Here is a 12,966-nt window from a genome sequence, read left to right on the forward strand (position 1 = left end):
GCCTCCGCTTGTCTCGGCGGCTAAGATTTCATCGAGACCCTTCTTCTCGTTACCCGCGCAACTTGTCTCTCTCAACCTGGTCCTTGATCCTACTCTGGAAGACAGATTCACTTACTTTTGAAATTCCTTCTACGATGCCTGCCACCGAAGATATTGTCGTTTCAGGGTCAACCGCCGATGCACTACCTGAAGGAGATCCGAGTCAGCAGAGTTCGAGAACGACCTCAACGCCCCAGGACACCGCCTCAACGACTACTGAAGATGGTGCGGCGGCCACTCATCAAACGTTTTCGTGGAAGGGGTGGGCAGAGATAGAAAATGATCCAGTCATACCTTTCCGCTACTTGCTAGGGGGTACCCGACTAACCGTTCAGATAGGTTATCTTCAGCACGTTGTTGCGAGAATGGGGTGTTCCAAATGTCCAGGTCAATGAAGTGGTGCCGCTTGACAGCGTCTTTGAGTATCCACCGTAAGCAATAAGTTCGCATCCATGATTTGTACTAATCAGGGTGCAGGCAGAGCATTTACGGCCTAATCTTCTTGTCACGATGGGCAGCCCCAGAAACCGAAAACGACCTTAATGAGCCGCCGGCAGGTGTCTGGTTCGCAAATCAGACCCTATCCAACTCGTGTGCTACGGTTGCTCTAATGAACATTGTCAACAATCACGCGACGATTAACCTAGGTCAAACGCTCAACAATTTTCGAGCAAACACAATGGAGATGACGCCCAAGGAACGAGGCCTTGCCCTAGATCGCTTCGACCATGTCCGAGACGTTCACAACTCTTTCGCCACGGAATTTGACAAGATGAACGTCGATCTTCGTCTCAAACAGGACATGGCTGCGGCCGACAAGAAGAAAAAAGCAGCAATGGCAAAGCGCCCACGGAAGAAACTTAAAGCAGAAGACGAATCTGATGAGGACGAGAGCGGTCTCCATTTCGTCGCGTACGTGCCCGCTGGAGGAGTGGTATGGAGAATGGACGGGCTAGAACGGCTTCCACGGAAGCTAGGCACGGTGGATGATGGAGATGGCTGGATTGCGACGGTGCTCCCTGAGCTTCAGGCTCAACTCGAGTCCGCCACGACCAACTCGTTGGAATATTCGTTGTTGTCTTTGACGGCATTGAACGATGCTTGGGGCTTGGAGGCGGACAAAGTGAAAATGGATAGAGCGCGGGAGGATTGGGGCCCGTTCCTGGCGCAAATGGTTAGGATTCATGCTGAAAAGGGTACGTTGAGACAGTCACTGGCTAACTAGTTTGGAGAGTGTCCTCTTTACCAGACAGTTAGGAAGTGTCTTATCGTTTCCTCGAAGCCAGGATCAGGATCTACAAGTAGTCTGTACTGCCCGGTCCATATTCGGGTGGAGATGAAGGGACGTACGAGCCGTCGGCTGTGCTTTGATTGGCTGGCTCTGGGCGGGCGTCATGACGTGTAAGTTTCCCCGTATTATGTAATATCTCAGTCTCGTCTCAGTCTCCCGCTCTGGCTCTCTCACTCTTCCTTTATCCTCCACCACATATCACCCACATCAACATTGACAGATACACCACGCCATCGTATCCTCATTCATGAAGATAACGTGCATGCACATCACTCTTGTGTCTACCCAACGACATAGTGCGCAATGAGCTCGCCATTTACCCAACTCCCCGACGAGGTTATCCAGGTCATATTGTCATACTTACCGTTTGACAGCAACATTGCTCTGCAACAAACCTGCCTCCGCTTTGCAAATGCCGCCAATGAGCCACTTCTGTGGAAGAAATACTGCCAGGACTCATTTAGGTGGTGGGACCGCCGACATCGCTTTGCGGCGACGCTTCGGGATGGATCCTTTGCCGGGTGGAAGGACTTGTTCGGAAAGCGCCACAGAACATCCAAGACCACTCGAGAAGCCATTGACAAAATCGTCATCGAAGAGCTCGGCCGAATTGACTCGATGAAGGTCATCCTGGAGGCTGGCTACGACGCCAAGGACGATTTGTTCGATATGTTCTGGAACGCGTCCTCTTCTCCGAACCATCTCGCCCAGAAGTTAGTGTGTATCCGAGCCCGTATTGCGGCCATGCTTCTGACCTTTCTGCAGATACTGGAGTCACGCAGCTCTAGGTTGTGTGCAGAGACTGGTAGCGGTCGAGGAATGGACTGCCATCAGAGCTGCCGGGAACTACGAGAACGCGGTTGAACGATCGCTCGCGGCTTACGATATGTTTATCCTCGAAGAACGACCAGAGGGGGACATCTCCGATGTGAGTGGTTCACCATACCACGTTCTTGCTGCCATCACACTAAATCCCGTCTCAGATCCTTGCTCGGCTAGACTCCTACGTCGTCTCCGTCCGGGAGGCTCATCCCACCATCGACCAACTGCCGCCGCGGAAGAGGGCGAGTGTCATCGCCGAGCATTTGCTAGAGAACAAATGGGTAGGGATCCAGGATAATCGACACTACCACAGCCTAGATCATATGTTCCTCGGAGTATCTCTGTTCAGCACAAACAGAAACTCGGTCCCACTCATCTCGGCCGTCATCTTCTGCTACGTCGCTCGGCAGTTCAACCTGCGCGCCGAGCCTTGTAGCTATCCTTTCCACGTCCATGCACTAGTGCAGCCTCCACCAGGGTTCGATCTTGATGGCCATCGTCTCCCAGAATCTTCTAGTCCAGCACCGTCTGGCCTGACACACCTGTACATGGATCCATTCAACAGCTCAGAACCCATTTCCCGATCGAAGTTGGAGACACAACTCAAATTCATTAACTCTAGCGCAACGGCAGCCCAAGCTGCCACTTATCTGTCTGCGGCGTCTGCCCGGGACCTCTCAGTTCGAACTGCACACAACATCATATCTTCACCGTCTCACGACCCCGACCCACCGCTACATCCTATCAACGCCAACCTGGCTGCCTATGCAGCTTTATTTTCCCTCGTTATTCTCGCACCCCATCCGATCAGGCACCCGGCCCACTTACGCCAACATCTCTCCGTCCTTACCCAGCACTTTCTCGAATATTTCGACCTAGATATTTATCTATACGAAACCTACATCCTACCGCTTGCATATACTCTACCTGACTCCCGTGCTTACCGCAATTTAATCTCCCAACTCAAAGAGTCGGATCAGGAGTCACGCCCGCCCAAATACCGGTCTGATCCTCGCAACTCAGCAGTGAAATACAGTGTGGGGCAGGTCTTTACCCACCGCCGTCGTGGTTATTGGGCCGTGATCTACGGTTGGGACCCCTACTGTCGCATGCAAGAGCAGTGGATCACCATGAACCAAGTCGATCGCTTGCCCAATGGGAGGAATCAACCCTTTTATAACGTACTCGTGGAGGACGAGTCGACGCGCTATGTGGCGGAAGAGAACGTGATGCTGTTGTCTGCCAGTGACATCACGGAGGATCGTATCAATGCTTTCCCCATCGAGATTGGGAAGTGGTTTAAACGATATGATGCCGAGACGGGGACTTTTGTGAGTAACGTGAGGTATGAGTATCCAGAAGATTGACAGCGGAATGGCAAAGAAGAATGGGAATCTACGAGGGTGGGTGGTATCAAATGTTGTGGCAACAGAAGTATGAGGTAACTGATAGTGTCCAAAGAGACTAACGGAGGAGGGGAAATGGCCCTCGTTGGTCGTCTTAAGCGGCTTTCCGTGCTCATCGATCTCCGGTTGGATGAGTTTTAAGACATCAGGAATATCGGCTTCGTGGGAAAGCGATCAGACGAGGCAATCGATGGAGTGATACCGGGAGATATCATTAACCACATACGTTTATGATTTTGGCGGAGACAAATGGGAGAGTTCGGTGCCCGCAGGCGTCTTGGCTGGAATCTGGCCTTGGGAAAGAGAGCATGGCCAGTAAGTGTGAAGGGTTGCGCTGTCGTCCTTGTGGATTTGCTACGGCATAACCCCGAGGCTTCAGTTACCCAGTCGACTATCGGGTATCCGGTCCATTCCTACAGAATGCAAAGAAGGTGGTCTGCACACCATTTTGAATCCTTGTCATGTGGATCATCGACTTTCACCACGATCTTGTCTATGGAGGACATGGATGACATGTCTCAAGGTATTGCAGTCTACCAGAATCCCGTCCACGCGATTGATCCGACCGTTCTTTGGGATGAATTATCAGCGCTCTCTTCCTTGGGTTTATGCCCTCATTCGCCGGGTATCGTCCTTCCTACAATATCCACCCAGCGAAGCCGACTATAGCTCCGACAAAGGAACCAGTGATGAGGTCGTTGTTCTGGAAAGGAGGTCAGCATGGGGTCACGGCTGATGAGTTGCGGAGACTTGCCTTGCCGATGACACCAGCGTTGGAGGAGCTGCTTGCTGTTGTGCCTGAGTCGCCGGTCAAGGCAGTGGTAGGCGTGGCACTGGCCGAGGCGGGCGTCGTCTGCGCAGCATTCGCATTGGCGGCAGCAAACTGGTCGAAGCAGGCGGAGGACGTGGCCTGCGCGCAGCACGAGTCAACGCGGGATTGGCCGAGGCTGGTGCAGAATTGGCACACGCCGTCAACCGCCACTTGCTCAAGCTGGGTCGACTCGCTGGGGGAAAGGTCAGTCAGCGCCGGCAGACCGTGGAGATAGTTCGTGCAGATGGTAAAGTAAGGAATGGCGCTGGTGTCGGTCGGGGTGGGCGCTACAGTGGCGCCGATGAACTGAGAGAAGACGGACGAGTCGGCCTGGACGGGTGCGAAGGGCGCCAACACGGCCAGGCAGAGGAGAGCTGCTGAATAGAAGGACATGATGATAACAGAGGGGAAGTCTAGTCACGGTTTCCGGGAGGAAGACTTTCGATGCTTGTCACAGCGGCGGGAGAGGGTATCCAAGTTGACCTTGCCAATGAGACCAGACCAGAACGGACAGCCTCGCCATATATAAAGATTATCAGGAGTGGCATCGGAGGACAAGGGGCGGCTGTCTCTCTCTCCGTGCTGTAGCTATGGCCTGTTCAGGACATTGCATTGCACAAATGGCCCCCACAAACCTACACATGTACTTAACTATGATCGGTCTACTGCAAGCGTCCTCCAATCTCATGCTCTTTGGCTCAGCACAGGATCGGAGCGTGGTGTGAAACTGCCACAGCGACGCCACAGGGGCAATAAGCGCAGACGACAATTAGCGACTGTGTGTGTTACCGCAGATCGCCAGCACGCGAGAGATCTTGGCACGGCTTGTTTGATATAGGAGGGTAGAGAGTTGCTCGTATTCGCAAGTACGGAGTATCATAGAAATTTCAAAAAGCGAAGTTCTAGAAACCTTCTCCATCCCCGGCGACCAGGTTGATTGACATGGTGGAGATTATCTCGAGGCTGTCGTTCCGCCCGAACCGTCGCTTCTCCTCGTTGTCTCGAGACTATCTAGGACTCGCCAGAACCTACATGCCCAAGTACCTAGGTATGTATTAGGCACCACTTTTCCTTTCCCACATTTCCCACTATCCCATTCATCACAGCCTGAACGGAGTTCCTCCTAAGCGCCAAAGCACACTCTACCTTCGTCTTTTATTATATTCCCCCTATCCACAAAAAGAGAAAACAGAGAGAGAAAAAAAAGAGAAAAAAAATAATAATGACCACGGCCAACTCCCAAGGGGAAACGCCATGGCACGCCCACTTCCCCGCCCCGCGAGAGACGGACCCCAAAACCATCACGCGCGAAGACCTGCTGAAGCGCTTTGAGCAGGGTCAGAGCGGAGGGCGGGATTTCCTGCTCGTGGATCTGAGGAGGAATGATCATGCGGTATGGACCTTCCCTTCCCTTTCTCCTTTTTTTTCCCTTGTCTATGCGGTTCTTTGGGGCATTTTTGTCCCCGGGGAAGGGGTGGATTTGTGAAGGAAAGAGAATGAGTGGGAAGAAGTGGAAGAAGTAGACGAAGCGGAGAGGAAATAATCTCGCTCCCAATCTCAGGCCCGTGGAAGAAAAGTGGGCGGGTAGGTAGATGGTCGGTTGGGGCGACGATACAAATGTACACGGCGCGCACTTGGGCGGCTGCATCGACATGAAATGGGGAGAGACGGAAGTGCTCGAGGGAATCCCTCTGATTCTACATATTCATGCTTTCATTCAAATTCCTTCCCGTCCTCAGTCAGCCCTCGAAATCAACACAACTCTAACACAAAATCCCCCCACCATTGTTGTATTGCAGGGCGGCACCATCAAGCACTCCATAAACCTCCCCGCACAGACGCTCTACCCCTCGCTCGCGACGGTGTACAACCTGTGCACATCCTCCCAAATCCCGCTGGTGATTTTCTACTGCGGGAGCTCGCGCGGGCGCGGGAGCAGGGCCGCGGGCTGGCTGGCCGATTACATCGCAGACGCCAACGAGAAAGCGCGAACGTCCGGGCCGGTACTCGAGAGTGTGATTCTCAAGGGTGGGATCAAGGGGTGGGTGAATGGTGGGGAGGAATATACGCGGTGGATGGACGGGTTTGAGGAGGAGGTGTGGAAGAAAGGAGATGATGCGCAGTGAAGGGAGGGAGGGATGGATGGAATATGCAACTACGCACATACAATCATATTATATATAGTCTGTGAGTGGTGTCGAAACTGCACAGAAAGGCCCTGCCTATCCCTAACGATATCTCCGTTGTGGAAACCCCCTTCGAACTTCCATCTTATTTGACGTCCGGGAGCCCGCCGTTGACAGTCCCGCGAGCCTGTCTCAGACGCTCACGTTCTCGCTGCTGTTCATACGTCTCATTCAGGTTCTGTTCCCTGACGAGACCGATGGTCGTACAATGCTATCGGGCGCCTTCCTCACGAGGATATGATCGCCCTTGATCTCGTCAAAGAAGCCCCTATCCAACCCGACCCGAGCGGCGAACTGTTCAAAATCCACGCTGCCCCTTTCCAAGCCCACACCGCTCACATGTCCCTCGCCGATCTCGACCAGCACGGGCTTGCCGAGGATCTCGTCGCGGCAGCTGAGGGTCCATATTCTCTGGACCAGGCTGACGAGCCGCTGCTGGAATTCTCCGTAGGGATATTTATGCGAGAGGCGCGAGAGGCGGAGGAGACGGGTCTGAGACGAAGACGGAGGAGCGAAAAAAGAAACGGTGTCGGCGGCGATGGAAAATTCGTGCAGAGTGTCAATGCGGAGATGTGTCCAGTCCGGGAGCTCGGCATCGGGGCCACTACTCTCCAGTGATGAGCGGAAGAGGTTGTTGACCATCTCTGCCGTTTCGTCGTCGTCGGGAGCTGGAAGAGCATCGCCGTAGAGTGACGTGTCGAAATCGACATCGAGATCGATGTATCCCCACGCAAAACAGTCCTCGAGCCTGGGGAGACACTCTGCATCCCCATCTTGGCTTCGCCGCTGCAACATCTCGAGACTCGCCTGGAGCATGAATTCGCACGCGACGTCCATCCAGATGTCGCTCGGGCCCTGCTTGATTGCCTCCATAAATCGTGCCGAAATGGCCATGAATCGAGGCAGCAATGACAGGAGTAGAGGTCCTGTTGTGTATTCAGAGGCAGAAGACGCATAGTTTGGATTTGTGCCGGTCCATGCAGTGTATATTTGCTGCTCCAAATCCCAGGCCCTGTAGGCTTCACAGCACCTAGCAGGCCTCTTACCCAGTTTCCGGCAATCCCGCTCGCGACCGGCGAGCCATGTTCGACGAGCCTGTAGGTCACTCTTTGCGTACCCACTGAGCATCGAGGACAAGTCGTCCGCGGGACGATCCATAGCAATGACTGAAGAGCAACGGCACAATAGCAGGACGACGAATTCCAGAATCTGCAGCCTGAAACTGAACTCGGGAGACTGCTCGTGAGAGGGATGGCTCTGGTTGAAAATCTCTATAAAGGAATCGAAGATGGCGAGCACGCGCTGGAGCCCGTGGATTTTGCCATCGTCGTCCTCGAAGCCGCCGGACAAGACACCCAAGTGAACCTCAACCGCCTGGAAGAGCGTGTACTCCAGCACCATGAGGTCCACGTCGAGTTGCAGCTCGGAATCTGCGCAGCGAGTGTCCATCGCTTATCTCAGCCGACAGAGTTCCAATCATTGAATTTATTCCCAGGAATACTCGAAGTTGGAATGAGTCGTTACCGAGTGCGTGCGAGCTCCCTCAGTCGCTGCAGACGGAGATGCGAGAGACGATCGCTGCGTCATCCCCCTGATGCGGCGGCGCGCTTGACGACGGACCGTAATATCGGAGACCGCAAATGGTTCGACGGCTCATGCTTCTGTAGAACAACAGAAGAGATGAAGACGACAATCGAAATATTATGGTGGAAGGGCACGCCTCGTTTCCGCGGGCTGGGTATTTTCCTTGACCGCCACTCACTCGTCAACAGCACAAGTCTCTCCCAGGCACCACCAAACGAAAGAGAAGACGTCGAGTCGGAAAGACTAGATGTGGAGCTACAAATAGACAATATCTTAATGTATTCCACTCTCTAGCTCAAAGACGCCATCGCTATGCAACAAGACCGGGGTATATCTTCTCTACGTGCAGTCATGGGGAGCCTCGCCAGAGACCCAAACACAAGTCATAAAGACATCATCATCTCTTTTTTCCCTTTCCACCCTTGACTCCTTTGACTTGGGCAATCGGGGCGGCATGGTTTTTCTCCTTGATGTGGTTGAATAACCGCGTCTTGGATGGAAACTCGGCCTTGCACACAACACACTGAAATTCTGCCACAGCCTTTTCAGATTGCTCAGCTGCCTTCTGCGCAGCCCTCCTTGCTTTTTTCTGCTTCGCTTTGCCGATTTTTGGCTGTGCTGTCGCCTCAGGGTCGGAAGTTAAGGGTGTGCCTGACAGACTGATATCGTCAAATGCTGCAGAGACTTTGTCCATGGACTCTTCTCCCAGGCGCCGCTCAATGTCCGATCTGGGAGCATAATCATCATCCTCTGAAGCCTCAGATGTCTCATGGCCTTCCTCCGCTTCTGCGGTTCCATTTACTTGTAGCTGGACCTCTGCGTTATCTGTCTTGTCTTCAGGAACATCGGTCTTGCCACGGGGCGAGTGAGCCCGCTCAAGGTGGACTTCGTCCCCATCAGTGACCACATGCTCGTGCTCTGGGGCTCTGTGCTCATTCTCCAGATCCAACTCTACGCCTTCCTTGCGCATTTCCTTTTGCAGTTGCTTTAACAGCTTGATATGCTTTTTGCTCTTCTCGTGAGCCTTGAATTGAGCCTCGCTCTTAAAAGTCTTGTCGCAGACCACACAGTCATACTCGTGTTCCTCAACCTCGGACTCGCTTGAGAATCCCCCTTCATGTTCATCTTTCGCCCTTGACTTGGCCCATTCGGCTATTGCCTCAGCACCAGTGGCGTCAAATTTCGCCTGTTGTGCTGCTCTTGATCGTGCCGATTGTGCCGCGGTAGCCTCTCGAAGGGCTTTTTGCCGTTCAGCTTCGGACTTCTGGTTGTTTTGAACGCGAGGGTCACGTTTTCGGACAAAGGCGACCAGAGAACGGACTGCTTCGTTGTATTCCTGTATAGCCTCGTCCCGGATCTTCTTGTTCTCTTTCTCCATCAGCCGTCTTATCCTCCTATCCGGCGCATCTGATAACTTGTATTGGTCTTTCCAAGAATAACTCTTTTTGGTGGCAAACCCGTTCCACGCGGCATAGAAAGGGCGGACAACATCCTCATAATCGTCGTCCTTAAGCCCAAACTCGGGATACTCCACTGGATCTTCGTTCCCCCATTGACAGGCAGCGTCCTCCTCTTTCGCAAGCTGCTTGAAGAAGTCGTTCAGTCCACCATAGAATCCACTAGGGGCGTTACTATATTCCAATCGACCATTAAATTTCATCATCAATTTCAACACTTCCTCCGTCGTTGTCATCCGAATGTTGTAGAAGAACTCATCTGCGCCTGGGCCAGCTGCCTGGTCTCCGCGTAGGAGGATATCTCTGTGAGAGTCATACCAAGCACGCTCTTGCGGATCGGAGAGGACTTCGTAGGCAGACTGGATCTCGGCGAAAAGTCTCGTAGTCTCTTCGACGTTGCCATAGTTTCGGTCAGGATGTAACTCGAGGGCCTTGCGACGGTATGCCTTCTTGATTTCCTCGTCGGTCGCAGTTCTTTCGACGCCTAGGAGATCGTAATAGTCGGCTTTGGCTGGGCCTTGATCTTGGGGAGCGCTGCCAGAGGATTGCCGTTGACCCATGGCTGGGGGAGGGAGAAGGTTCTCCGTTATCCAAAAAAGTGGTTCAATGGACCGAATCCATTCAGAAATCGACAAGCGTCACCGCACGACACCGGACGCCTCCACAACTACTCGAGCACTTGAGCCGCCGATGACGGAGGAATTTGGCCGGCGAAATTGTGGAATGGATCTCAAGCCTTGTCAGGAACTAGATACAGTAGGTCTTGGTGGGTTATTCATGCGCCATTTAATTCTGGCCTTGGCAGCCTCGCTTAAAGCGCGCCTCGCCTAAAAGCGCAAGGCTGGATCGAGGATGTGTCACGTGTGGATATTGCTTGGCCAATTGCGCGCCACGGCAGTGAAAACTCTGACGTCGACTTTCGGATCTTTGATTTCGCTGGCTCCACGCGACGCAGTCTGCGCAGTCTGCGCAGTCATCTGTCACCTAAGAACATCCTATGGAACGCAGTCTTTTCTCTCCCCACGGTTCTTACTTCCGACAAATCCCATATATGGCGCGTGGCAATTTTAACGGTCTGGGGTTGCGCCAGCAAAAAGAGTATTAATGTGTCTCCTCCCCCCCACGAAGTGGGCGCACGTCCGAAGATGGAAAATAAGCACGCGACAACTGCTACCACTTCTTTCGCAACCTTGATTTCTCATTCAACCGTCTCCTCTCCTCTATCTTTAGAGAATGCCTCACGATGAAGTTCGGCCAGGACTTTGAAGCGGCCCTCGCTCGCGGCGAGTATCCTCCTGACTGGGTGAACTCGGCCATCTCTTACAAGAAGCTCAAGAAATGCATCAAACGTGTGCAACAGGAACTTCTGAGCCTGGGGCTGGATAAAGACACCCTTGACGCCCTGTGGAAGCACGTTGGCTCCACTGGTTCGGACCTGGACGGCCGTACAACTGATAGCTTGCTACAATATACGGTCGAGGACGGTGAAAGGGTCAGCTTCACACCCAAGCTGACAATCGTCGTGGACCCTCGTGATGGCTCTCCTATGGACGCATGGTTGAGTCCCGACACTCGAAGGATTCTACGACGTCTTGCCAGGTCCTCAAACCCTCGCATTGATCGCGCCGAGGCCCAGGAGGAATCTCCAAGCGGACAACCCAGATTACCTGGCGATCATGACCCTGTGTGGACCATTGCGGCCGACGAGAGTGGAAAATCATTGAACAATGAACAGCAACATTTAGACACGGTGGAAGTGCCTTTGACTGCAGATTCTGAGTTCTTTCAAACACTACGTCGGGAATTGACCTGCCTAGATGACCTGCAACAGGCAGAGGACGCACGTCTCCGAGAAGAAATCACTCGGCTAGGCAGCGAACTCCGGGCCCTACGAGCAAGTAATTCAAAACGATCTAAAAAGGAGGTCGAAGCATGGCGAAAGATTTTCGAACTCTACTCCGACGCCGAAGTCTTCCTGTCCTCTCACGAGGCCGATGCAGGTGCCCGAGATGCGGCACATGCTCAAAACCAATTTCAACTTTTTAGCCAGTCTCTAGCGGCACAACGGAAGAAGGATGTCCTCAAGCTTGGAAAGGAAGCCGATGGCGCTTTGTCTCGCTTCCTCCAGATCAACGTCAACCTCCTGCGGCTAATCAAGTTCCAAGAAATCAATCGCACTGCTCTTAACAAGATCATGAAGAAATTCGACAAGCGCACGGCTCTACATGCGAAATCCTCGGTGGCACGATCACTTACAAAAACCTCTCCGTTCATGGTCGAGGATTTGGCCAAGGCCACGTGCTTCACCATTTCGGAAGAAGTATTGAGAATTATCCCACAGCTCAATGATTACCTGTGCCCGATATGTTTCAGCATCTCGTGGAGACCCATCAGATTACGGTGCGGTCACCTATTTTGTATCCGATGTATGATTGTTCTGCAAAGGGAGGAGAAAGATCCCTGTCCTCTATGTCGAGAGGAGGTCGTCATGGAGGCCACTGAAAGTAAGTCATCCCCATTCAATTGTGCCCCTGTGAAATCTGATCTGACTATTTCCACCAGAAAACATCGACAAAGAAATGGTCCAATTCCTCAAAGCCAATTTCAAAAATGATGTGAAAGAGAAGCAGAAGCAAAACGAGATCGCAGCCGGAATTGATCAGTGGGGGGCCGCGTACGAGCATGCTCAGATGCAGAGATGTGTTGTCATGTGACAGAGGCCTGCTATGATTATGCCACCTTTGTGTCATGCTTCTTGTCTATACCCATCACCAGCGCACGGTCATGCCTATGAGCAATTGATAAATAATTATAATGGTTATATCCAGCGCCGAGACCGCTTTGGCAAGAACGCCTTCTGTGAACCTTTCCATCTGCCAAGGTGCCTTTCTCTCTGGAATATGGCTTCAGCTGAGGCGCGTGTTGAACTGCTTCTGTACTCCGCTATCAGCGCCGAGGCGCCCACTGGAGAATGATTTGGCTAATGTGATCGAGTTGAGGATGACAATAGCGATATACGATATGGAGTACTGAAATAATACTCGGTACATGGCTCCAAGGCCCCTGGGTTTCCGGTTCTTGGCGTCAAAGTCGGTCAAACAGGCCCGGAAGTACCGCCGTATCAGGATGATCTCTAATACTATTATCGCCGGTGGAAGTGAAATGCTTTCAAACTACCATCATTATTATTGACCCCTTCATACCAACTCCTTCCGACCCGGTTCACTACGTTCGCACAATACTCAAAGATCTTGATTTCTAAGCAATAGGTCCAATTATCGAGGTCCATGTGCAGCATAAGTAGACGTCGTGAGCACTCGTCTTGGGTGGCGGTTTGGTTCATCCATATTCCGGCAAGTCTTCAGACTTG

General features: G+C 52.7%; 7 protein-coding genes across 7 annotated transcripts; 4 read left to right on the forward strand and 3 right to left on the reverse strand.

Moving 5' to 3' along the window:
* Positions 1 to 134: 134 nt before the first annotated feature.
* On the forward strand, positions 135 to 1,264 carry Z519_12002 (uncharacterized protein; the record flags this gene model as incomplete). Its single annotated transcript, XM_016769710.1, has 3 exons — positions 135 to 326; positions 379 to 470; positions 517 to 1,264. 3 exons carry the CDS (start codon positions 135 to 137, stop codon positions 1,262 to 1,264), a joined length of 1,032 nt encoding a protein of 343 aa, XP_016614035.1.
* Positions 1,265 to 1,633: 369 nt separating this feature from the next.
* Z519_12003 (uncharacterized protein) lies at positions 1,634 to 3,519 on the forward strand (the record flags this gene model as incomplete). The annotated part of the gene is made up of 3 exons (XM_016769711.1): positions 1,634 to 2,043; positions 2,096 to 2,258; positions 2,314 to 3,519. 3 exons carry the CDS (start codon positions 1,634 to 1,636, stop codon positions 3,517 to 3,519), a joined length of 1,779 nt encoding a protein of 592 aa, XP_016614036.1.
* Positions 3,520 to 4,273: 754 nt separating this feature from the next.
* Z519_12004 (uncharacterized protein) lies at positions 4,274 to 4,762 on the reverse strand (the record flags this gene model as incomplete). Its single annotated transcript, XM_016769712.1, has 1 exon — positions 4,274 to 4,762. One exon carries the CDS (start codon positions 4,760 to 4,762, stop codon positions 4,274 to 4,276), a length of 489 nt encoding a protein of 162 aa, XP_016614037.1.
* An 829-nt stretch (positions 4,763 to 5,591) lies between these two features.
* Z519_12005 (uncharacterized protein) lies at positions 5,592 to 6,495 on the forward strand (the record flags this gene model as incomplete). The annotated part of the gene is made up of 2 exons (XM_016769713.1): positions 5,592 to 5,762; positions 6,169 to 6,495. The coding sequence occupies 2 exons, from the start codon at positions 5,592 to 5,594 to the stop codon at positions 6,493 to 6,495; spliced, it is 498 nt and encodes a 165-aa protein (XP_016614038.1).
* Positions 6,496 to 6,726: 231 nt separating this feature from the next.
* On the reverse strand, positions 6,727 to 8,004 carry Z519_12006 (uncharacterized protein; the record flags this gene model as incomplete). Its single annotated transcript, XM_016769714.1, has 1 exon — positions 6,727 to 8,004. The coding sequence occupies one exon, from the start codon at positions 8,002 to 8,004 to the stop codon at positions 6,727 to 6,729; it is 1,278 nt and encodes a 425-aa protein (XP_016614039.1).
* Positions 8,005 to 8,536: 532 nt separating this feature from the next.
* On the reverse strand, positions 8,537 to 10,156 carry Z519_12007 (uncharacterized protein; the record flags this gene model as incomplete). Its single annotated transcript, XM_016769715.1, has 1 exon — positions 8,537 to 10,156. The coding sequence occupies one exon, from the start codon at positions 10,154 to 10,156 to the stop codon at positions 8,537 to 8,539; it is 1,620 nt and encodes a 539-aa protein (XP_016614040.1).
* A 683-nt stretch (positions 10,157 to 10,839) lies between these two features.
* Positions 10,840 to 12,310, forward strand: Z519_12008 (uncharacterized protein; the record flags this gene model as incomplete). The annotated part of the gene is made up of 2 exons (XM_016769716.1): positions 10,840 to 12,100; positions 12,159 to 12,310. The coding sequence occupies 2 exons, from the start codon at positions 10,840 to 10,842 to the stop codon at positions 12,308 to 12,310; spliced, it is 1,413 nt and encodes a 470-aa protein (XP_016614041.1).
* Between the last annotated feature and the right edge of the window lie 656 nt (positions 12,311 to 12,966).

This window comes from Cladophialophora bantiana (genome assembly GCF_000835475.1).
Source record: "Cladophialophora bantiana CBS 173.52 unplaced genomic scaffold supercont1.25, whole genome shotgun sequence".
Lineage (NCBI taxonomy): Eukaryota > Fungi > Ascomycota > Eurotiomycetes > Chaetothyriales > Herpotrichiellaceae > Cladophialophora > Cladophialophora bantiana.